Source organism: Eumetopias jubatus, unplaced genomic scaffold (genome assembly GCF_037043125.1).
Source record: "Eumetopias jubatus isolate StellerSeaLion01/CBP00866 unplaced genomic scaffold, mEumJub1_p1.0 scaffold_9, whole genome shotgun sequence".
Taxonomy (NCBI): Eukaryota; Metazoa; Chordata; class Mammalia; order Carnivora; family Otariidae; genus Eumetopias; species Eumetopias jubatus.
In genome coordinates this window covers 127,062,176-127,087,752 of record NW_028274815.1, presented here as the reverse complement: position 1 = coordinate 127,087,752, position 25,577 = coordinate 127,062,176, and the positions used below count along the sequence as shown (strand labels likewise).

At 48.9% G+C, this 25,577-nt stretch overlaps 1 protein-coding gene across 2 annotated transcripts in view; it reads right to left on the bottom strand.

Annotated features, from left to right (window-relative positions):
- Window positions 1-24,945, bottom strand: part of EYA2 (EYA transcriptional coactivator and phosphatase 2) — a 180,961-nt gene extending 156,016 nt beyond the window's left edge. Inside the window, exons 1-4 of one of the 2 annotated variants that reach the window (XM_028122012.2) lie at window positions 24,834-24,945; window positions 10,711-10,756; window positions 7,211-7,353; window positions 422-538 (exon numbers count right to left, since the gene is read on the bottom strand). In XM_028122012.2, the coding sequence (XP_027977813.1) occupies window positions 422-538; window positions 7,211-7,353; window positions 10,711-10,756; window positions 24,834-24,942 (415 nt within the window). In that variant the 5' untranslated portion in view covers window positions 24,943-24,945. The remainder of the gene's footprint in view (window positions 1-421; window positions 539-7,210; window positions 7,354-10,710; window positions 10,757-24,833) is intronic. The other variant, XM_028122013.2, reaches the window with a different exon arrangement.
- Between the last annotated feature and the right edge of the window lie 632 nt (window positions 24,946-25,577).

Genomic DNA, 25,577 nt, shown 5'->3' with positions numbered 1-25,577 from the left:
CCTCCAGGTCTGCACAGGGCTGGCTCCGCATCACCCTTCGGGTCTCTGTCCAATGTCATCTCTTCAGAGTCTTCCCTGATGACTCCCTCCACAATTACATATCTCACCATTCCTGACCCTTCAATGGCCCATCATTTTCTACCCAAACACCATGTTTATTTGTTTCACGGCATTCAACCTCTTCCAAAATCAGCTGGTTTATTTGTTGCCTTGTTTATTGCCACTCTCTCCCTCCTGCCATGTACTTGCTATGAGGGCAGATCTCATATCTTTTCTGTTCTGTCTGCCGCTCTAACTCCTCGAGATAGATTCTGGCACATAGTAGGTGCTCAAGAAATCTGGCAAGTAAATGAATGAATGACTGACCACCTAACTTAGTGCCTTAGATGTGGACAGGAAGGGGCCGCAGCGCCACACTGACCGTGCATCTGGTAGGTGTACGGGCTCTGTCCAGCGGGTGGGGTGCTGAAGCTGGAGCCGTAGCTGAGGAATCCACTCTGGCTGGGGGAATGGTTCAAGCTGTCTTCTGTCTTGATGCCTTGGAAGGAGGAAAAAGAAGCACCGGGGACACATGATTAGGATGCTTCCCTGTCACTTACAGAAGAACTACTGAGTCAAGAGAGCACACAATTTTATCAGCGTCTAAACCAGGAGCTACAAACTGGTAGTTTGTCAGGCAAAGTTAGTCTATAGACGTATTTTGCTTGACCTGCCTATTTTTAAGGAAAACCTGAAATGAGTTGCTTTTGTTTAAAAATCAGGAGATTTCACCAAAAAATCTGGACTTATGGCTTCAATTGAGCAACAAGACGGTCTAGCAACACCATGCCTGCATTCCCATGGGAAGACAGACTGTCCCTGTAGGTTCCCCAGGTCACCACAAATTCTGCACTGTCTCTGAGACATTAATGCTGGTTTTAAGGTGCTGTTTTTTCGTTGCAGTTGTATTTTTTTTTTTTTTTTTTTACATCCCAGGACATTGTCAAAAGTGGGGAAGGGAAAGGCAGGTCAAGAGAGGCTCATATTCTGCACATGCAATCAGCTTCGTGCTTCCTGCCTGGCTCTGAGGGTAGCGAGTTTTCAACCTCCTACTCTATGGAGTAGTGCCATGTATGGGTAATGTCCAGCAGGATTTGGGGGGAATGTGTCAAATGAACCATCTTTCCTCTGTAAAGATGACTTTCACTCTTACTGTGTGTGAAACCTGTTTCTCCAAAAGCCACAGTTAAAAATGTGTCCCCTCTCCAGCCAAAGTCTGACATGCTTCCCCAAAGCACAGGCACCAATTCTATGAGCAACAGGCTAGAGAAGGGACTGTATTGAGGGAGGAGGCCTGATCCATCATCAGTAGCCTGCATATTGTGTCTTTATTGAAAATGTAATAAACTGTTTATCTTACAGGTGTCAAATAGTATCTTAAAGTTGTTTACATCTCTTCAAAGGACATTTCTAGTTCTGGGGCCAGTTTTGTAACTGTGGTTCCTTCCTTTTCACCCATTCAGTCTTGTGAATGAAGACAATAATTCCAAACCATGGGGGAGCAAAGGAAAGGAGGAGGAAAGTCCCTGCTTTCAATCCCCAGAAACTTTTCTGGAAGAAAAGCCCACCCTTGCATTTTAGAGGCAGCACTGAGGCTGGCCCACTGTTCTCTCTTGAGCAGAACAGGAAGATGTCAAAGGATTCTATAAGACAGACATGGTGAAGTCTATTGTGATCAGAGTATTGAGTTCTTTCTCTTGGTTCCTGAGTTTCCAATGTCACCCACCATCAGATGCCAACAGATTAACTTCCTGTTTGGGCAGACTCCTCCTTCTTTGTTAAGAAATTCAGATGTACTCAGGTAGATTGAAAAAACACAATCACAATATTTTGCAGCTCCTCTTGTCAAGAGGTAGAGTCTATTTTCACACTCCTAGAATCTCCACTGGCCTTGTGACTTGTTTTGACTGGTAGAAGTGGCTGAGTGATGGGGGTTTTGGAGACTAGGCGTCAAGTGGCTTTGAAGCTTCTACCTCTGCCCTTCTGGAAACCTGACACCAGCATGCTGTGAGCAAGCACAGGATTAAAGGCCAGGTTGAAAGAGAGGCTCAGCCATGCCAGCCGACTTGCCAGCCAAATACAGGTGCATGAGAGAAACCAGGGGAGACCAGCAGAAAGCCCATCCAGTCAACCCAAAGCAGCCCAGAAATAATATATCAGAGTGCTGTTTTAAGTGATTAAGTTCTGGGTATAATAGATAAACAAGTTGTGGTACAGTCAAATAATGGAATATTATACATCAGTGAAAATGAATGACCTATAGCAGCATGCATGAACAGGGATAAATTTCACAGACACACGTTGGGTAGAAAAAGCAAGTGTCAAAAAAATGGATACTAGGGGCACCGGGGTGGCTCAGTTGGTTGAGCGTCCGACTCTTGATTTCAGCTCAGGTCATGATCTCAGGGTTGTGGGATTGAGCCCCGTGTCAGGCTCTATGCTGGGCACGGAGCCTGCTTAGGATTCTCTCTCTCCTTTTCCCTCTGCCCCTCCTACCACGCCCCCCCCCACCCCTATGCCGGGCTGGCTTGCACTCTCTCTCTCTCAAAAAAAGAATGGCTACTAAAAGAAACAATGTATATAAAATTATAAAACATGCAAAATAATACTCTACATAAGCCCAGGGCTAAAAGTGACCCACTGCCTGTTTTTGACAATAAAGTTTTATTGAAACAGACACATCTATTGATTTACGTACTATGGCTCCTTCTGCATTACAATGGAACAGTTGGGTAGTTGTGATAGACAGTGTATTGCCTGCAAAGCTAAAAATATTTATTGTCAGGCTCTTCACAGAAAAAATTTGCTGACCTCTATTCTACCTAAAGAAATGCAGAGGAATGATAAACGTCAAATCCAGGAATGTGGGTTATCTCTGAGTAGAAAGGAAAATAACCTTTTGTTTTTTACTTCTTAAGTTGGATGGTCAGTCCATGGGCATTTACAGTATTACTCTTTATGCTTTTACAGATGTCTTAAATGTTGCATAATAAACTGAGGAAAAACATATTCAATACCCCTAACCTCCTTCCCTCTAGTCTGTTCAAATGTGTTATTTCCTTGAAGCTGTTTCAACAAAAGTAAATAATGCTATTTGCCAAGCAGCAATGAGAAAAGTTTCCTAACAAGATTCAACAAGGTTTGTCCAGACAATGAACAAACACTGCTTGCTTGGGCACAGGCATATGTGAAGGAAAACAGCTTTTCATCTTACCTGTCATTATTCAGTGACATGAACATTCCAGGTGTGTGTGGCAGCCTGGCCCCTACAGCACTGATTGAGCATTTCCCTTGGGCCAGCCCTGTGAGCTAAGCCCTTCATATAGGTCAAGGGCTGACAAATTATGGTTGGTGGGCCAAACCTGACTCACTTCCTGTTTGTGTAAATAAAGTTTTATTGGAACACAGACACACCCATTCGTTTACATATTGTCTGGCTGCTTTCACACTACGGTGGTAGAGTTGAATAGCCGTGACCGAGGCTGTATGGTCCACAAGGCCAGAAATAACCATCGGGACCTTTACAGAAAATGGCAGCTGACCTCTGATACAGACAGTCTCATTTAATCTTCACAATAACAGTGAGGAGGCCAGACTTGGTATCACTCCCACTGTATGAATGAGGAAACAGAAATGGCTTGCCCAGTGTGTTAGGACCAGCAAGTGGCAGAGGTGGCGTGTGAGCCCAGGACATGTGCTCTTACCACCTGCCATGCTTTGTCTGGGAACAAGGCTACTTTTCTCTTTTACACCGAAAAATAATATGGCTTCATTTTCCCTGGCTGTCAGCCAGCTGGGCTAACTTAGGGTGATTATATCACGAGTCTTCCAGCACAGGAGGGACAGAAAGTTGGAAATGGTGCCCACACCTGTTGGTGGAGGTCTGTCACTGGTAATCCCCCAGCATTTACGGGATGCAGGCTTGGGCAGCGGAGCTCAGTGGTTAAGAGCTTGGACTCCAGGGCCAGGCTGCCTGGGTTAAATGCCACCAACCAGCTGGGCGACCCTGGGCGATTTATTTACCCTCCCTGGTAAGGACACAGAGCACTGAGGGACTGAGGGTGGCAGCAACTCCACGCTGGGGACTATTACCAATGCCTGGCCTGTTGCTCTCCCAGGACACATCACTCCTATCTCTAGAATTGCTCCTGCAGCTGTCTCCCTCAGTCTGTGCACTGTCCTGCCCCAGGCCTCCACCATCACCCCGTCCACCTGCTTCCTTGGTCTCCCACTGGCCTGACTGCTTCCCTCTTCCTTCCCTCCGATCCAGGCTCCCCACGGTGACCAAAGCGATCTTGAAAAAACCCAGATTGTAGAATATAGCCCTCTGCTTATAAACCTGCCAATGAGTTCCCCCATTTCACTTGGAATAAAATCCCAAACCCTTCTCAGGCCTTGAGGGCTCTGCCTATCTCTCCTACCTCAGCCCCCACTGTGCTTCAGCTCCGGGGCTTCTTGGACTCGCCAAATTCCTCCCCATCTCAGGGGCCTTCCCGTGGGCGATCCCCCTGCCTGGATGCTGTCTCAGTTCTCAGCTGAATCAGCTCCTCATCTAAAAGACCTCCCTGATGCTGGATCCTGGATGAAGTCTTCCTTCTTCTGTTCTTTCTCATGACCTACTTCTCTTCCCTGTATCACACATCATAGTTTGAAACACATAAAGATTTTTACATCTTTAATTTTTTTTCTCCCTTTAGGCTGGGGGTGCAAATTCAAATGTCTTCAGGGGACCGGCAGCTAATTCAAATGAGTCATGTGGGCTGGGTGGGGAGCATGACGAATTTAGGCTAATGGGGTCAGCCCTACTCAGGGCCACCTATTCCCAACACAAAAACTGTGGGCTCAGTGTTGCCTGATCATCTCTCTTTTTAAAGACATTAGAAATATAAATTTTTATGTTAGCATTTCACATTTTAAAATTGGCAATTAATTTTTAAAATGCCAAGTGTATTTTATAGGTTAAGAGAGCTACCCACATTACCCATTGGCTTTCACTTTTCAGCTTCTGTTCCAGACTATAAGCTCCAGGGAGGGCCCATTCTGCTTTGTTGGCCTCTGTGTGCCCAGCACATGACCCAATGTCATGAAGGAATGAAGGAATGAATGAATGATAAATGAACACGTGAACAGAGCAGAAGTAGAGAGGGAGAAAAGGGAGGGGAAAAAATACAAGATTGGGTCTCTGCACTCAAGCCACACCATCTGGTTGGGAAGATGACATGAGATATTAATGTAACAGTTGAGGAAACTGAGGCATGGGGAGATCAGAGGCAGCTGGGCCTGGAAGCTAGGTCTCCTGCCTACCAATCCTACCTTCTGTCCACTAGACATCTGTGGTTTCTACCTGTCCCCTCCTCTTCCCCTACCTCACATTCAGGTCGGTTCTTTTTCTTGGGTGAGTTTGCTCTCTTGGTTCCATATGGCCCAATGTGGCCTATCCAGAGCATTCTATCTTCTCTGCCCCAGTGTCCAGGTCAGCGATGGCTTTGGAAGTCCAGTCGGAGGAATCCCCAGGATGGTGCAGAAAGTCCTGGATGAGAGAAGCTCTCTTTTGGGGGGAGTTACAACTTGGAACTGCTGGGGCTGTCTTTGGTACCCTAGTGGGAAGGCCTGTCTGAGACTGAAGCTTAACCTTCCAAAGGAAAGCAGAGAGACTGATGCCTCATAGTATCACTTGAGTACCTGGATTTAGCTCTGCCTGAAGCTAGTACCCTAAGATGTTCAGCTGTGTTTGCAATAAACACCCTTATTTCCTTAAGCTAATTAACACTGGGTTTTTGTCATTTGTTACCAAAAGAGTTTTTGATTGGTACATCAGTTAAAATGGGCAGGACTATCATGAGTAACAGCCAGAGGCAGTGTCATGGTTAATTTTACGTGTCACCCTCCGTGGGCTACAACGTGCCCAGACATTTGGTCAAACATTATTCTGGGTGTATCTGTGTGAGAGCATCTCTGAAGGAGATTAACATTTGAATCTGTAGACTGAATAAAGCAGATTGCCCTCCCTAATGTGGATGGGCCTCATCTCATCAACTGAAGACCCAAATAGAACAAAAAGGCTGAGTAAGAGGGGACTCCTTCTGCCTGAGTGCTTGAGCTGGGACATGGGTCTTTTCCCGCCTTCAGACCGGAGCTGAAAAGTCAGCCTTTCTTGAGTCTTGGGCCTGTCTGCTTTTAGTCCAGAAGTGACACCATCAGCCCTCTTGTTCTCAGGCCTTTGGACTCAAACTGGAATGACACCTTTGGCTTTCCTGGGTCTCCAGCTTCCCGACTGCAGATCTTGTAACTTCTCAGCCTCCATAACTGGGTGAACCAATTCCTATGATACCTCTCTCTCTTTAGATATAGATGTAGAGACATAAGATATCTTCATTCCATCGGTTCTTCTTCTCTGGAGAACCCTGAACAGTACAGACAGGGGCAGGTGAGCCTCGGGTGGTGGGCCAGGTTCCCTGATTCTCTGGTTCTTAGTAGGAAGGTTCTCACAGTCAAGGCCTGTAGGTCTGTTGTTTTCGTCTTCCTGGCATCCATTAATTTTCCTTTGAGAGAACCATCCCTCTCCCTCAGATACGATCCACGTGCTTCAGCCTCCTTATTTCTCACACTTTGACCTCCTGGCCTAGACTGAAACGTTGTCACATGACCCAGTCTGGGCCAGCGAGGGCTGCGGGGGAATCCGGTGGAACTGCTGGGAAAGAGGCACTCTCCTTCCACCGGGTGTGCTGAGCTGAACGGATACAGACCCGGAGTGACAGGCGCTATCTTTGCTGCCACCTGGGAAGAACCTGTGTGGGACTGGCGCCAACTCAGAGGAAAACATCCGAACCTGGAGCAGGATGTGGTACTCCCGGCAGCCCCCGAGCACCTGGATCCAGCCATACTTGATGCTGACTGTACCTCTAGATTTCTCAGTATGTGAATCATTAAATTTCCATTTTTCCTAAGCCAGCTTGGGTTAAGTTTCTTAGTCTTGCAATCAAAAGAGGTCTTGATATAGTTCGTTGAACTAGAACCATATTTAAATATGTCTGTCTTTTCCCTCTATTTCCAACCCCAAATTAGGCTGGCTGCATTTGCCATTTTGCATTTAACTGAGGCAACCGGACAGAAGAAAGACCATGACGTTGGGGACCCCAGCGGAAAAGCCAGGGCTTGGTCTGGTACTCACTGTAAGAAGGGATTCCATAGGCTTGCGCTGGAGGTGGGTAGGTGGTGTAGGGGGCAGCTTGCTGGATCCCCGCACTGTACTGTGTCTGGCCGTAGGCTGCCATGGCTGTGGCAGGCTGGCTGGGCAGGACGTGTGGGAAAGGTCTGCATGGAAAGAGAGAAGATTAATCCAAACCCAGCGCAGCATCCCTTCCTCCTTGTTTTCCTTTGGGTACCTGCTCTTTCCAGGGCAGAGACAACTTACGTGTTCATCAAATCCCATTTCATTTTCCTCTTCCTGGACACCAGGAAGATTTTATTTCTTGTCTGCCTTGCAGTCAGATTCCACCATGGGACCAGATTCTGCCCCACAGAATGTATAAGCCTCTCCCAGTTCTGGCCAATAAAACCATCCCCTGCGACCCTCCTGTCCTCTCTCCTCTTTGGGTGGCAACTGTCAAGATTGAGGTAGCAGACCTATAGTGTGGATTATCTCCTGGATCCCGCGTCAGCATGTAGAGGACACCTGCCCTGGGGAGCTTCATTTAATCCACACTGAACTTTCAGTGAGTAAGAAATAAGCCTTTGTCGTGTGACGTCACTGGGTCCACGCCACTGATGACTGCAGCCTATCCGTCCTATCTCATCTGCCCTTAGACACCTTCCCAATTGATGTCCTGCTCTTAGCCAAGGGGGGGGACTTGTGAGGGAAGAGCATGTCCTGCTCTTAGCCAAGTGGGGGGACTTGTGATGGAAGAGCATGTCCTGCTCTTAGCCAAGGGGGGGACTTGTGAGGGAAGAGCATCCAATCAGATTCTGTCTTGGGAATTTAAATCTTGGGCTGAAGAGTTCCCTCCAGCAGCTACACTCCAAAGACCCTGTCTTTTCATTCCTTCCTATTGCTTGGATCCCAGAAGCTGTCCTTTTCTTGGTCTTTCTCAAGGTCTGATTATTCTGCTTTCACTTACACTGGAAGCTACTCCCGATTTTCCAGGAAAAGTCCTTTTGGGTTGACATCAGCTGGAGCCTATATTCTGTTACATGCAACGCAGGGACACAAATGGATTCTGCTCTCCATGGTGAATGACAGGTTCCATAAAGGCCTAGGGTTTAAAGGTCCACCTCCTAAGACATCTGTAACGAGTGCTTCCAATCACTGTGTTCTTACCACAGGCTCGGATTTTGTCCCATAGACCTGATGCATGCAGTGTATCTCACTGGATGCTCACATCAGCTCTCTGGGGTAGGGGTTCTTGTAACTCCCATTTTTGAGAAGAGGAAACCACAGCTCAGAGACCTGGAGTCACAGTTAGAAAGTGGGGGAATTTAGAATTTAAACTCGGGACTCTGACTACAGAGTCCACATTTGCAACTGTGCTGCTTCTCACTTAGAGGACTGAGCTTGACTCAGCCCTACAGGCAGCAATAGGTCAAGTCAAGGTGGGTTATTCTAGCAGGAAGGGGACAAGATGGTGGCCCAGGAGCCATACGTGGTCCATGGATCCACGGATATAATTTCTTTGGCTAGTGCAGTTATTGATTTTTTAAAATTTGGATTCATCACTATTATTTTCAAACCATGAGGCTTCTCTCTTCCTCCCTCTCTCTCTCTCTCACACACACACCCCTACAAAGCAGAAGCTTTAGCAAGCCTAGGTCTGTACCCCTGTATGACTTTATCAACCCATCTGAGCAGCGGCCACTTCTCTATCGCACTCCATCTGCAAGAGCCCCTACAGGGTCCACCTCCTTTAGTAATAAAAACAGCCAAAAATTTTTGTGCCTATTATGTACCAGGCACTGTCCTAATTCCTTTCGGCGTATTGGCGCATTTAAACCTCATAACAATTATGACAATCCCTGGAGGCAGTTACTACTCCTACTCCCATTTTACAGATAAGAAAACGGAGGCCGAGAGAGACTAAGGAACCTACTAATCGCGCACAGCTGATGCAGAGGCCGTGCCCTTCACCACTCCCTGGTGCCAGTCTCTCCTGTGAGCTCCCACACCTGGACATTAGGGCCATCTGCACCCAACATCCCGTATCTAGCTGCTCTAACCAGACAGCCTGCCAGTAGATGGTAATGAGATCCCCAACTCCAGGTCGGGTTCCATTCTGGTTACATCTCCTTAGTTAAAACCTGTTCGTTTCCGGAACTCCTCCTCCATAAGAAGCCTCATGGCAGGTGGGAGGTAGGTACAAAACTTTACAGAATTTACAAAAAGATGTTCTCCTGTCCCTCTTTCCTTTCAACTACTACTGTGATAGAGGGTTGGGGAACTTGTTCCAAAGCGTGTGACAAACTCATTTGACTTGGAGACGCCCGACCCAGTCCTGGACGGTTTCATCCACCAGTCTCCTGCTCGGTGCAGTGCCCGAGGGTGAATGCCGAGGGTCGGCACTTAGTGCTGAGCACAGAACCCTATCTGACCCTGCTCCCAATTTACACCTGTCCTTGGAACTAGAAGGCACTCAACTCCGGTTTCCCATCAGAAGCCCTTTCCCCCTCGAGAAAGAGGAGCAGAACCCCAAGGCCTTGAAGAAAAGTTGAGATACATTTGACAGACCTCTGTTGCTACTAACGACCCCCAAAACATCTGCAGGGAAAGGAAGGCCGAGAAAGTGTGCTCCTTCTAAGCAGCTTCTCCGGTGTTGTCAAGGGAAGTGCACATCCACATCTGGAGGAGCGGACCCTCCAGACCGAGGGCACCTTGGCCACCAGGCTGGGCCCACCACCGGGCCTCCCACGCTGCGGGCTGCAGGCTGGCAGCTCCCCGACAGCTCTCAGTGAGCCGTGGCCACCAGGGAGCTCCCTCTGCCCCTTGCACACCGCTGGTGGCACAGTGATGTTGCCCACCCATGTGAGGGGGTCTCTGCTTTACTGGCCTGTCTCCTCCCCTCAATGGGCAGCTCCCCGAGGGCAGGGGCCCCGCCTCACCCATCTCCGGGACTCGCGGTCCCATGTGGAACGTGGCCTGAAGGAGTGCTGGGTGGGTGTTGGTACCAGAAGAGAGGATGAAAGAGGAAGGAGAGGGATGAAGGCGACAGGGAGGCAGAGAGAGCAGGACAGGGAGGGAAGGGGGAGACAGAGTGAAGAAGGGAGGAGAAAGGAAGGAGGAAGGGGCAGAAGGAGGGAGGCAGGGATGAAGGGAGGACGGGAAGAACTGAGAAAGGGTCTGCCCAGGAAAGGAGAGGAAGGGGAGGGAAAGAGAAAGAAAGACTAACAAAGAGAACAAAGAGAAGAAGGGAGAAAACAGCCAACACGCAACGCTCTGCTCCAGGCTCCATCCTAAAGCCCTTTTGACATGTTCTAGCTCATTTCATGGGGCAGGCATCGTGATGGTCCCCCTCTTCCAGATGGGGAGACTGAGGCCCGTGAGGTGGAGTTGCGTGCTCCAGGTGGCTTAGTGGGGAAGTGCTGGTGCTGGGACTCCCCTCTGGGACTCTGACCCCAGAGCCTCTGCCCGGCAAGGGGGAGAAAGGGACACCCAGGCAGAAGGAGCCGGGCCGGGGTGCTCACCTTGCGAAGAGCTGAGACACACTCGGAGAGGCCGATGTGGTGATGCCTGGAGGGAAAAGAAAAATTGGAAGGGCTTTAGCTGTCAGAGTGCTGACCCACAGAAGCTGTGACTTTAGAGGCTGACCTGAGTGGGAAGAAACTCAGAGAACTGCTGCCAGGGACTTTCTCAACCACAAAAGCTCATCCGAGGCACAACATTTGAGCACTTTCCTTCTTGAAAACCCTTTCTGGGTGACTTCTGTCTCCAGGTACTAATTGAAGGACTACACATAAAGAGCCTATAGCATCTTGAAACATCAGAGTAGAACACTCCCCCTTACCCCTTGCATGGATGGGGACACTGAGGCCAAAGGGACAGAAAGAACATGCTCAGGTGAAGTCACATAATTAGAGAGCAGCACAGCTGGGACCTGAACCAGGTTTCCTGACTCCCAGGCTGGTGCCATTTCCACTCCTGGATGGAGAACTGCTTCCTTCCCTGCCTCAAAGGCAACCCCAAGAACCCAAGAATGGCAGACACCAGCTGATTTTGATTATCCGACATTCATTTCCCTTCTTCTGATGACATCTTGATGTTCTTCCTCTCCCACCCTAGTTTCGGTCCAGGGCGTTCAGGTGGGGCTGGCCCCAGTACTCAGGGGAAGGCACCTCTTGGCTCATCTCCTAGGCTCCAGCTCGGGTGTGAAGCAGGAAGACAGAAGAGGCCTGAGCTGATTCAAGTGTATCCCTGGGCCCACAGCATGTGACTGTCACTGGGAGATAATAATACAAGAGGTGACGAACAGGTGATGGAATTAAGCTGGGAGGGAGATTTTCAAGAGGCTAATTTTACAAATGGACAGTCCACTGGGGACTGTGCTCTGTCATCTTGAACACTGCAACTCAATTCCTCACGGGGAAGGCCTGGAAAATACTAGATAACATGTTTTCTGATTGTACCAACCTGCCAATTCACACTCCCTCGTGTGCAGGGCAGTGCCTATGTCCTGGGGTACGTGGCTGGGGGCACGTCTGCCTCCTGAGAAATGCTCCAAGGTCTCCGGAGCTCCGAGCCTCTCTCACCCCTGAAGTTGGAGGCTCAGAACAGCAACCTGCAATTCCAGCTCTGTCACTCAGTAGCAGTGAGAGTTTGGGCAGCTTGCCTAGAGTCTCTAGACCTCAGAGTTCCCTCCTGTGAAATGGGGAAAAATTGATCCCACTAGGATGCGTGTGGATTAAATGAGATGATGATAACATCCATCATTTATCCAGTGCCTGTTATGTGCCACGCTCTCTTCTAAGTCTGTTACCTTGATCAGTAATTGTTAATCCTCATAATCACCCCATGAGGGGGTTCTATTCATACCTTACAGGTGAAGAGCTGGAGGCACAGAGACTTTAACTCACCCAAGGCCATGGGTCAGGAGGGGCGGATCCGTGATCTGAACTCAGGTGGCCTGGATCCAGGGCGCTGCAGCCCATGCTGACCCTCACTGTAACAAAGAGCAACTAGCGTCCACGTAGGAGCTCACTTCGTGCCAGGCCCTGCGCTAACCGCTCATAGGCATGACCTCACTCAGTCCCCTCAACAGTGCTACAAGGCAGGCAATGTCACTGTCCCCACGGTACCGAGGAAGAAACTGGGCAAGGCTAAGGACGCTGCTCAAGTCACACAGCCTGTGGGCACTGGAACTGGGACGTGAATCCCAGGGCCATGTGAGTCCCAAGTCCGTTCCCCAAACCGCCACCCTGGCTGAGTCAAATTCTGTTGGGGTCCCAAACCCTTGGGTCGAGGGTGGGAGGCCTGAAGCCCATTCAGGGAGCAACAGCTAGAGCTAGACAATAAAATAGACAATAGCAGCATGTATTGCCCAGAGTAAAAAGGGTTTGGGTGAGACTTTTGTTCCAGTTACAGACGTGAGAATGTGCTGTGGGGGGGGTGTGCACAGGCATGTGTGTGTGCGTGTGTGAGCTGAATAGCAGTGTAAAAATACATTTCTAACTATGTGTCAAGAACAGTCGTGCTCTAATGCCAGGGATAGCCCCTGGCACACAGTAGGTGCTCACTCAATGCTAGTTTCCCTAGCTGGGGCTCGCTGCCCCAGGCAGAACCTCCAGCACCCCAGCCTCAGCCTCCCCCAGGGCTAGAAAATGAACGGCCTCCTTCGGAAGCAGCCACAATGTCATTATGGGTAAAAGCCCATGATCTCAGTACATTTAGTAATACATAAGTTACTGAATTAAACATTTTGAATATGTTTTCTTAAATAAATATGTAAATATTCATAAAAATCACATCTTATGGAAACATTCCTATGGGCTCAGATGAACTTGGCATTCTGTAAATTTGAAGCGTCTTTCTGCCCCAATCTCCGCGCTGTGATTTGCATGTTTGCCTCACTTCTGCTTCCTCTGCTCTGAATTGCTGAGCAACCTACCTTCCCCACGTGGGTAGGTTTCCCTCTCCTGCTTGCGAGCCTACAATCCTCTCCCCTTCCCGCCCCAGCAACCTCCAAGACGACTGTGCAAGTGAGAGACGGGTATTCAGTAAAAGATTTGCCTTCTGCAGACTGTGGGACTTCTGAAAAACACAGGCTTTTATCTTTTCGGACTGGTAGGGTATTGAACTTTTCATCCCAGGAGACCTGGGGGCAGGGAAGCCTGGAAAATGAGTACATTACATATGCAACGATTCCCCTTCCTTCCTCCCTACCTGTCGCCCTCCCTTCTGCCTTTTATTCCAGGTGGGGATGGCGTACACCTCACTGGGAATCCTGATGGCATGTGACAAGGTGGGGCTTTCAAGCTCCTTCCCTTCTTCAGAGGGCCTGGGTGGGACTGTGTCAAGGACGGTGATGCTCAGTGCTTTGGGCGCAGAGGTAGGGCAGGGCCTTGCCAGGAGCAGAGAGCTTCTCTCTCCATCTGGTGCTCCTGCTGTGGTCCAAGGCTGTGATCATGAAGACCAGGAGGCCTGCCTGACGTTGTCACCATCTGCATACTAGGAAGTGGGCCCGACACGGCGGTCCTGTGGGCAATGCCAGCCCCAGTGTGACATCGCTGTTCAAGTCATAGGTGACATCCTGGTCCTCAGTGTAGCCCAGGATGTCTTTTGGTGATCCCCCAGAGGCCCCGCTTCGCCACTTTCTGAATGCCACTGTATTTGACAGCTTTCTCTAGATGGCGGTCAGAGCCAGACAGACCCACTGAGGCTGGAGACACGGGAGGCCAGGCCACCAAGCTCTCCATGCAGCTGAGGAACAATCCTGCCCACAGCCCTGGCCAGCAGCATGACCACGGTACCACGGTTTGCCAGGGGGGCAGACGGTGGGGGGACCGTGGTCATGAGTCCCTGCACGATGCCAAAGCGTTACAGAGTCCAGCAGTGGGAGTTAGCGGGAGTGCAGGCATGCTGGCCATCTAGAGGAGGTCATACTTCTCAGGGTCACCCCAACACCAACACGGGGCCATTGGCACAAGGGGCAGGTGACCCTTGCACTCCACTCGTCAAAGTGAGCCCCCAGCATCTTCAGGGTGCTGGAAACACTACATTCAGAAGCTGCAGCAGCCCACACTCCTATTGGTGGGCTCTGGAGCCTGATAGACTAGCGTGGACCACAGCTTCTTGTTCTCAATCTTGTTAGTGCCACTGAACTTGCCATGACAGATGAGGCTGAGGTCAATGGAGGCATCACTTATATCCACGTTGCCAGAGGCCAAAGCAGCCCTAGGGACCTGACCCAAGGTAGCCAATCTCCAAGCCTCACCATGTGTTTTGGGGGATGTGGCTGACACATAAAATGGGACAGCTAGCTCTCAAGGTGGGAGGGACAGACAGCCTCCTCCATTTACTTCTGAATTTAAAACTCTCAGTCTCCTTTTCCTCCCCAGCTTCCCATGGATAGAGGGAGGATTAGCTAAACCGATGGCCAAAGCCTCTGGAATGAGCTCATTCATTCATTCACTCACTCATTCGCTTATTCATTGCCTACTTGCACCAGGCATGTGATAGGAAGTGGTTTATAACAATGAGCTGAAGCAGTCAGGAACTTCCTGTTCAGTGAGGAAGGTGGATGGCAAACAAAGGATTATGCAAATAAGTCTTAACTACAGTTAGAACAAGCTGCAAAGGAAGCAAGTAGATGATAAGGAGCAGGACTCCCTGGGATCTTGTGAAAATGCAGACTCCCAGCCTGTAGGCCAAGAAAGATCCCAGGTGAAAACAGTACGGAGGCGCCTCAAAAAGTGAAAAATAGAGCTACCCTACGACCCAGCAATTGCACTACTAGGCATTTACCCAAAAGATACAAACATAGCGATTCGGAGGGGCACGTGCACCCCGATGTTTAGAGCAGCAATGTCCACAAGAGCCAAAGTGTGGAAAGAGCCCAGATGTCCATCGACAGATGAACGGGTAAAGAAGATGCGGTATACACACACACACACACACACACACACACACACACACACACACACACACACAATGGAATATTACGCAGCCATCAAAGAGAGTGAAGTCTTGCCATTTGCAATGACATGGATGGAACCAGAAGGTATTATGCTAAGCGAAATAAGTCAATCAGAGAAAGAAAATGCCATATGATTTCACTCCTATGTGCAATTTAAGAAACAAAACAGATGAACATAAAGGAAGGGAAGGAAAAATAAGATGAAAACAGAGAGGGAGACAAACCGTAAGAGACTCTTAACTATAGGAAACAAACTGAGGGTTGCAGGAGGGAGGTGGGTGGGGGGATGGGGTAACTGGATGTTGGGCATTAAGGAGGGCATGTGATGTAATGAGCACTGGGTGTTATATGCAACGGATGAATCACTAAATTCTACCCCTGAAACTAATACAATAGTGTAGTATATGTTAACTAGCTTGAATTTAAATAAAATCCTAAAAGGAAAAAAAGAATGCTCCCAGGTGAGGTTGACACAGCAGGCCAGGAAACCACACTTCTGAGTGGTGGGAGTTTGGACTACGGGCTACTGAAAAACTGCAAATCATTAATAAGTATCACAACTCCAGGTTCATAAAAATAAATCCCCAATCTAGAAGTCACAAACTCAAAGGCACATGGGGCCCAGAAGACAATATACACGAGCAAGGCCTAAGATCCAAATTTTAAAATAAGGCAACTAAAGCTAGGTCTATATGTGTGAATGCACACTTGAGGGTGACTGTGTATACACGTGACTGTGTGAAGAAACTCGTGCAAGGGCCTTCATACGCTGTTCCTTCATTTGTGCATTCATGCACCTGCTGTGGGCCAGATCTACAACGCAAATCTAATTGGTCAGTTTAACGTTCTTCCCTCCAAAAGCACATGGGCTTAAGGGGTCAGACCCAAATTCAAATCCTGCTCTGTTGCAAGATAACCGTATGACCTTGTGCCTGTCACTTCTTCTCTCTAAGCCTTGGTTTCCACACCCACAAGATGGAGCAATAGCTCATACCCACAGGGCTGCTTCTAGCATTGCAAAAGGCAGGTAGCCGCCAAGCGTTAAGGGCCCCACACATGGGAGCGCTTATTAGCTTTCCATCCTCCTGGGGCCCTTGCTTAAGCCACTTAAATCCAGGAGCCCAATTTGAATGTTCACACTTTTTTACCTCTCCCTGGGAGGATTAAGAAGCTAATGATTCTGAAAGCTGCAACCACTATTATGTTGCCTAATTGGACCCCAGAGGCCCACTTCTAAGTGATCCCCATGAGACGAGACCGTTTCTAGTGCAAGATGTCTTGAGGCAGGTCTTTGCTACGAAAGGTGCAAGGCTATTAACCTAATCAGCTCATCCCCTCTGTATGGGTGGTTTAAAGTGCTCCCAGGCCGGAGACAATGACAGCAGGAGAGAGCACTGTATTAGGAGTCCAGATGTGCTAACCCCAGTTTTGACCCTCGTTGAGTGGCTATGTGACAGTGAACAAGGCATCTGTCCCTTGTAGGGGTGTTCCTGAGGACTGAAAGGAACAAGGCCAGCATATCCCAGAGTATGAAGATTTGAGAAGACACCTAAATACACACTCTTCTACTTAAATCATCACCGATTTATCTGAATGTGTATTAGAACCACAGCAAGACTATCAAAGGCATAACTTTTCATTTCTGGAACTGGTGTTAAGTCATCCTTTTAAAATGAATGTAATGAAAGGGAACTGTTTTTTTTAATTTTTTATTGTTATGTTAATCACCATACATTACATCATTAGTTTTTGATGTAGTGTTCCATGATTCATTGTTTGTGCATAACACCCAGTGCTCCACGCAGAATGTGCCCTCTTTAATACCCATCACCAGGCTAACCCATCCCCCCACCCGCCTCCCCTCTAGAACCCTCAGTTTATTTTTCAGAGTCCATCGTCTCTCATGGTATGTCTCCCCCTCCGACTTACTCCCCTTCATTCTTCCCCTCCTGCTATCTTCTTCTTTTTTCTTTTTTTTTTTAACATATGTTGCATTATTTTTTTCAGAAGTACAGATCTGTGATTCAACAGTCTTGTACAATTCACAGCGCTCACCATAGCACATACCCTCCCCAATGTCTACCACCCAGCCACCCCATCCCTCCCACCCCCCACCACTCCAGCAACCCTCAGTTTGTTTCCTGAGATTAAGAATTCCTCATATCAGTGAGGTCATATGATACATGTCTTTCTCTGATTGACTTATTTCACTCAGCATAACACCCTCCAGTTCCATCCACGTCGTTGCAAATGGCAAGATCTCATTCCTTTTGATGGCTGCATAATATTCCATTGTGTATATATACCACCTCTTCTTTATCCATTCATCTGTCGATGGACATCTTGGCTCTTTCCACAGTTTGGCTATTGTGGACATTGCTGCTATAAACATTGGGGTGCACGTACCCCTTCGGATCCCTACATTTGCATCTTTGTGGTAAATACCCAGTAGTGCAATTGCTGGATCATATGGTAGCTCTATTTTCAACTGTTTGAGGAACCTCCATACGAAAGGGAACTGTTTTAAAGAAAAATCGGTAAGCAACAGGAGAGGTGGGACCCACATACTGCAGAGAGTGGCTGGAGAAGGTGGGGAGTCCCGGAGACACCTCCGGGGCGAGAGCTCTTCACGCAGGGAAGGTGTTCAATAATGAATAATCATCAGTGCCCTTTCTCATAAAGAGGGGATTGGCAATTTCCTTCACACTACACCAATACCCCCCGAGGGGGATTTCTGTTCTATTCAGGTAGAGGTTGTTCTGGGTGCTAGGGCCCCCAGGAAGCCAGCCGGGAAAGGCTGAAGTGTGGGAGAGGTGAAGCTGATCTGCATCTCCGCAGGTGAGGACTCTGGCAGAGGTCTGGGCAGCTCCACCTGGCTTGGATGAGATGAATCAAAACGTGCCAGCTCCAGGCTAGAACCCATGAGACGGGAACGGGAAATCAGACCCTATCGTGCCCAGGGCAGAGGAGGTGCGGGAGGTCCAAGAGAAGACAGCCCAACTTGCCCCGTGGGCACGGCCTCGCCTCTCAGAGGAAACCCTTAATGAGATGATAGCTTTGGCTTCTGCAAAATGTATCCGCATTTTTTTTTTTTTTTGTATTTTGAATAGGTTTTTTTTCTTAGTTCTGTAACATTTTTTCCTTTCCTTCCAGAAGACAGGATACAATTCAAATCCAATTTTCCCTTGAATAGTAACGAATGATAGCTCCTATTTCACAAGTGGTTTCCATAAGTCAGGCACTGTGCTAAGGACTGCGTGAGACTTATCTCTATCACTGTCCATAACAACCCAAGGAGGAAGTTATTATCTGTATTTTACAGATATGGAAATAAGGCAGGGGGAAATTAAGGAAACTTTACTAAGGATTCAAAACTAATACCAGCCTAAAGTTATCTGTGATTCCTCAAGACCACTCTGTATTCATCCACCCACCCATCCACCCACCCATCCTCCACTGATTCATGTCCATCCTCCATCCATCCATCCTCCACCCACCCATCCTCCACCCATCCATCCTCCATCCACCTATCCATCCTCCATCCATCCTCCATCCACCCATCCATCCTCCATCCACCTATCCATCCTCCACCCATCCATCCTCCATCCACCCATCCATCCTCCACCCATCCATCCTCCATCCACCTATCCATCCTCCATCCATCCATCCTCTACCCTTCCATCCATTTATCTACCTACCCACCCATAAATAATTTTTAAGGATCTACCATGAGTCACAGACTGAGTTGTGTGCTAATCAGGAACAATAATTTGAATACATATATAGGAATAAAAAACTGTCCTTGTCCTGGAGGAATTCACCACCTAGAACAACTGTTTTCAATCCTGGGTACACAATAAATTCATCTCGAGAGCTTTAGAAAAATCCCATTGCTTGGGTCATACTTCTGACCAATTAAATCAGATTCTCTGGGGGTAGGATCTGGACATGAGCCTTAAACTTTTTTTTTAAACTTCCCAGAAGAATCCGGTGTGCAGCCAGGTTTAAAACCAGTGCAGAAGCCTTGTTCTCAAAGTGTGGTCCCTGGGCCAACAGCATCGGTATTAGCTGGAACTTGTTAGAAATGCAAATTCTTGGGCCCCAGACCAAACCTTTACTGAATCAGCAATCTAGGAGTGGGGCCCTGCCATCTGCATGCTAATAAAACTTGCAAAGTGATTTTGATGCACAAGAGAATCTGAGAAACACCAAGCTAGCCCCTTGCTCCTCAGAGGGGCTGGTGAACCAGAGTATCGGCATCTCCTGGGAGCTTGTTAGAAACGCAGACTCTTAGGCTGGATCAGAATCTGAAATTTAACAAAGTCCCCGGCTGAGTCTATTATGCACATTAAAGAGGGAGAGACACAGAGCTAACCTCTACTGAGTGTTTTCTAAGCACCCCGCCAGGCTTTAGCATAATCGCGCTAAAGCCCTTCTAACCACTGGCCCGCCTGCAGGTCACTCTATTTCATCCCTGCTTTACTTCCTCATAAAAATCACCACCACCTGAAATCCCATATTTGTTTAAAAATTCAGTACCCGTCTCTTCCCCTAGAACAGAAGTTCTGGGAGGGGGACTCGTCTGTCTCATTCACCATTATAGCCCCACTATCCACACGAGGCACTGGCTCACAGCAGGCATTCTGGAACAATTTACTGAACACATATGCAGCAAACATATCTTCATTATCCAGATGAGGACACAGGCTCGCAGAGAATAGGAATTTGGTCAAGTTCACCCAGGGAGCAAATGGCAGAGCTGGGATACACACGCAGCCTGGCTGAGCCCAAACCCTGTAGGATGTAGGGTGCGGCGACCATGGGATGATGCAAAAAGTGCCTCTGGGAGCAGAGTGACCTGCAGAGGCCCTGAAGGCAGGCAGCAGGGGGGTCCCCAGCGCCTTGTGCACAGTAGGCTCATCAAACAACCTGCTGACCTCATGGCTGCAGAAATGAAGGAATACACGAGAAACTACCAACCCTCTGGAGGGGCTCGGGAGGTTCTGCGATGAGGCAGAGGCAGCACTGATGAGGGGGAGTTTGTAAGGCAACAAGGACAGGGAAGGGAGCCCCGGGACGCTGCCCTTCACCTCTCAGCATCTTCCCTAGAGAAACAGGGCACGCATTCAAACAGTAGCTTGCATGACCGCACCCCTGGTAGCACTGTCTGTACAGACAACCTCATGTTCCTCCACAGGGGTATGGCTTCATGAACTGGGGCACCGTCATTCTTTGGTATATTATGATATCGTTACTCAGTGTGTCCTGAGTGAGCAGAACAAGTTAGAGCAAATACACAGTATGCGACTGTTTTGTGTTTCAGATTTTTTTCCAGCGATACTATAATTTTTATAGTAAGCATACATGTTTAAATATATAAAAATACACACCCGTAAGTCACATAAGTAAATGTTGACACAAATGTGATTCTTACAAAAAGGTCTTAAGATGCACACAAAACAGGATATGGTGGTTACTTCCGGGGAAGGGAAGAGAGACTGAGCTTGGATGGATGTGGCCCAGAGTTTCCAGTCTTTGTAAGGACTGTGTGTTTATGTGTTAGCCGGTGAGCAGAAACCGATGTGTCAGGGAGAAACAGAGGAAAAGGAAGGGTGCTCGGGCAGGGGTGCAGGGTGGCAAGGGCTGTGAGGTGTGAAAGCTTGGGAGGCCAACAGAGGGGAGCGCTCACAGTCACAGGGAGGGCTCCATCTTCTGTCCTCACTCATTCGGAGGACTTCGGAAGCACCTGCGAGGTGTCACACCCTGCTCTCAGCAGAGCGGATACACAGGTGACTGAGACAAAGTCTGCCTCCTGAGAACTGACATTCAGGCCGGGAGCCCAATAAGCAACAGGTGAACAAACATGTGCCTTCTGATAGAGACTAGGGTGATGAAAAGAAAACAGGACAGAGAACGGTGTGGGTGGGTGTCTGTCGGCTCCACCCTCAAATCTGGTCCAGAATCTGCCCCTTCTTCCTGCCCCAGTCCAAGGCACCAGCACCTCTCTCCTGGGTTACTGTAACGCCTCCCTCGCTGGTCCGTGGGCCCCCATTCAGTCCCCACCCCCCCGTCTTTCTCACAAATGGCCCGAGGGGTCCTGTTAATACACAGATCAGAGGTCTCCTCCTCTGCTCCAAACCCTCCCATGCCTCCCATCTCACTCAGGGTAGGATCCAATGTTCTTCCCGTGGCTCTCAAGGTCTGGCGAGGTCTGAGCTTGGCCACTGTTCTGACCTCCTCCCCCCACGGCCCCTGGCTCCCTGGGCTCCAGCCACGCTAGCCTCCTTATTGCTCCTCAGGTGCTCTGGGGACGCCGCTGCTGTCCCAGAGCGTTTACACTTGTTTCCTCTGTGTATGAGGCTCTTCTTCCACATCGACACGAACGCCCTCCCTCATCTCCTTAAGGTCTTTACTCAAGTGTTACGTTCCCAGGGACATCCCCACACCCCTGCATTCCCTATCCTCCTTCCCTGCTTTCTCCCCTGCCCCCTCCCCATAGCATGTATCACCGCCTGACATGCTCTGTGTTTTGCTTATTTACTGTTATCATCAGCCTCTGGCCGGCCGGCCCCCTAGAATAGGCTCCAGGAAGGCAGGGGCTTTAGTATGCCCTTTTAAAACAATGCTGGGCACGCGGCTGAAAAAACACCTGTCGCATGAGTGAATGAACCGTTACTTCTGATAGGAAAAGACCTTTCTGATGAGCACCGAAGGCTGAGGGATGGTCCCACAGACGGGGGAGACTGGTCCAGGCCCAGGGAACAGCATGGGCCAAGGCCCCAAGGGCAGCATCAAGTTCCTGAGTTACAACGAAAGAAACAAGGCTGAAGCTAGGTCTACTGAGCAAAGGGATGGGGACGAGCTGCATTTGAGAGGCTGGTGGGGGTAGACAGGTGAGCCTGGTGGCCAAGGGTAAGGAAATTAGATCTTATTCTATACTTTTTAAGAAACGCTAAGTCCTCTTCATGTTTTAACTATTTTATCCTTATAATCAACTCAGGGAGCTCAGTGGAAGAATACTCCCCTTTAACAGATGAGGCAAATAAACTTCAAAGAGTCTGGGTGACCAGACCAGGGGCCCCGAGGTGGTAAGAGACCGCACGAATGCAGCGGGAACCACCGTGGTATTTCCGGATTTCACATTCCCTCCAGAAGCCCCTGAATGGAGGCCCCCTTGCTCCTGCCCCCCTGGGGTCCTCCCTGGATCTGGATCCCTGCAGTCAGTCAATAATGACTCTGTCACAGAAGGGTCACAGAAGGGCCCAGGCTGGAAGGGCAGCTGACGAATCCAGCACTAGAGACTGCAGCTAGGGTGGAATGTTCCCTGCAGAGCCCAGGAACTCACCACCCATCTCAAGAGAAAGAAGTGTGTGTGTGTGTGTGTGTGTGTGTGTGTGTGTGTGTATGTGTGCGTGTGTGTGTGTACGTGTGTGTAACCTGACCCTATTGGCTCTGCCTGCCAGGGCAGCGGAAAGGATGTGGACAGGAGAGAGATGTCCACCACTGTGGGGACAAATATCTGGGGTCTGAGGACTCTTAAGGGCTTGGCAGAAAATGAGTCTAAAATTTAGAAGTGGGGACTCGAGCCTGAGCACCTGGGTTTGACTCCTGGCCCTGCCACTAGTTGTGTCTTTAGGCTGCTTACTTAATATTTAATCCCCCTGTGCCTCAACTTACACATCTGTAAGATGGGCTCATAGCCTAATAAGGGTGTAATAACTCAATGAGAAACATTATAGTGTACTGATTAGGAGAAGAGATTTCAGAGTTAGACTACCTAGGTTCAAATTCTGGCTGTCACTGAACTGTGTTATCTCAATCAGGTGACCTCATGATCTCTTGACCTCTCTGTGCCTCAGTTCCCTCACTGGTAACACAAAGGTTAACAACAGTCCCCACTCCCAGGGGTTGTGGGGATTCAGTGAGTTTGTACAACCATGCCTGGCACACAGCCAGTGCTGCGTGTCTGCTCTGTTGTGACAGACAGTAGGAGGGTTAATCTGCAGTCACACAGCTTTCCATGGTGCCTGGCGCAAAGTATGTGCTCACAAAAATTAAGGACAAAGGAAGTGTCCAGGACTCATCTCAGGGACAGCTGCTCCTCAGCTCCCACTAGTGGCAGCCAGGTGGGAATGTGGGCCCCGCGTCTACAAGGCGGTCAGCATTTTAAGAGCAACTAGAAATCCAGATTTTTATGTGAGCACTCCTGATTTTTACAAGTTTACTTTTATTTTTATTTTATTACAGTGTAAAGCAAACAAAGGCATTCATGAGGCCCAGACTTGGCTGTGAGCTGCCAGTTGGCAACCCTGGTTCTACCCTCCCCGTGGTGATTTGATTCATTGGAGAATGAGCGTGCAATACTATGTTTAACCACGGTACCACACGTTCAGGTGTGCCAGGCAGCAATAGGCATCCTCTGAAGCGGGTCGTGACTATGCCCCCATTTGACAGGTGAGAAAATGGAGGCTCAGAAAGGTGAAACAATTGGCCAGGGGCCATTTGGCTGGGAAGCAGTGGGGCTGGGATTCAGACTTGGATCTTCCTCACCTGGCAGCTTCCTCCTAGCTCTCCCGGCTCTGAAATGAAGCCCTAGGTTGAAGAGTAGCTCTACTCAGAAATAAGAGAATGACTGCTTTTGAACAGGGCTTAACAAATTGTCTCCAACTCTCACAGAGCCCAGAGTGGTTTACACGGACACTCCAAAATGCCAAGATTGAGGGTGTGTTCTCTAGCATGTGGTTTGGTGGGGGAGCCCAGACCCTCTTGGTGGTACTTTGAGTAGGCTTGTCCCAGCTTCATTACCAGCATGCAAGGGAAATGTCATTGCCCTGGTGACAGCAAGAATTATTCCCAGTAGCCTGGAGTTGCTGAAAAGCAAATTCCTTGCGATGCTGTATTTGACTAGACACAAGTCTCTGGTTTTCCACGACAGTTAGGCAGCATTTGTGTCCCTTGAGCTGGCATCAATCACAGGCGGTGAAGGAAAGACAGCCCGAGGTCCTAGGACACCAGCGGCAAATCCCCAAAGCTGGCCACATAAAGGGTTAAGCCCAATGGTTAAACATAATAGCTTAATGCCTTCTGCTAACTCCCAGCTCTCCCAGGAAGGCTGACAGATCCCAAACAGAGCAAACAATAGCTGGAATTGTTCTAGTGAAAACTAGTTCAGCGGCATCATTTGCCAATAATTTTTTAAACAGCTTAACTCTCCTCTGCTTCCTTGACTCTAACCCAACCTGAAAGCAAAAGGCAGATGAGTTCTTGTCCCAACGTCAAACCTTCGTAAACAAGACGCCTGCCTGGATGCGTGATGGCGGGACAGCGCTGGGGGACAGACTTGGAGCTGGAGCCGCGACCCTGCAGGACACACCCAGGGCTGGGCCCTGGAACACACCCGACACTGCCTATCGTCTGCGGAGGTGTCAGCATTTCTCGGCACAGGAAGTTCAGAACACGAATGAGCACACTTGCCCCTCTAACGACTAGACAGAATCCTTAGCAATGCACGCCAAAGTTCTGGTCCAGAGGCAACAATCCCAATGGCGAGAGGAGAAACTGTCATAATGACGGTACTTGCAAAAGGACACGTGTCGAAGGCTGTCAGTCCCTTAACTAAATTCCACGGGGCAAGCGGGACCACCACAGGTCCACCAAAACTCACGCCGGGAGGCCTACCTTCTATGTCACTCAGAGTCCAGACATCGGCATCGGCACGGTTAAGCTTCGGTTTACCCGGACAATCTCTGTTTCCAGTGAGGCTGGGTGAGATCACCAGTTCTAGCATTTCCTTGTACCTGAAAGAAAACAAAGGGAAATATAATTTATTCATTAATTATGCAGGCTTACTAATGATTCCTATTTCTTTCCCTAAGAGTATAAATATTAAAGCTGATTACCTAAACCCAGCCGTCTTATAAATTCTACATAATAAAAATTCACTAAACTTTTCATCAAAGGGAAATGAGGAATTAAAATGAAGTACTTGCTCCCCTCCGGAGAATATACCCACTTGATTAAAACTTTCCCCTCCTTCTTACGGTATTTTGCCATTAGAAAAATTATATTCTGGTCTCTTTTAAATGTCATCTGAATGAGCTGGAGGGAGCTAGGGAGCCTTCCCAGCGGAGGAAGGGAGAGACAGGTGGGGAAGGAGAGTTTGGGTTTGGGTCCCCAAAAGCAGAGGCTTAGGGAGCAGAGGCGGTTGACTGCAGTTTCGAGGGAAAAATGGACATGGTGTTAGGTGGAGGGACAGACAGAGGCTCGGAAGGCATCTGTAATACTTAACAAGTCCCTCTTGGCGGCCAGACTCCACAGCCCATCACCTTGGTCCCCGCCAAGGAAGGAAACGCTAGCTCCTGAATTACTCATGATGTTGGTAAAATGTTATGGGGGCAGGGAAAGTGTGGGACAAGTCTCCTG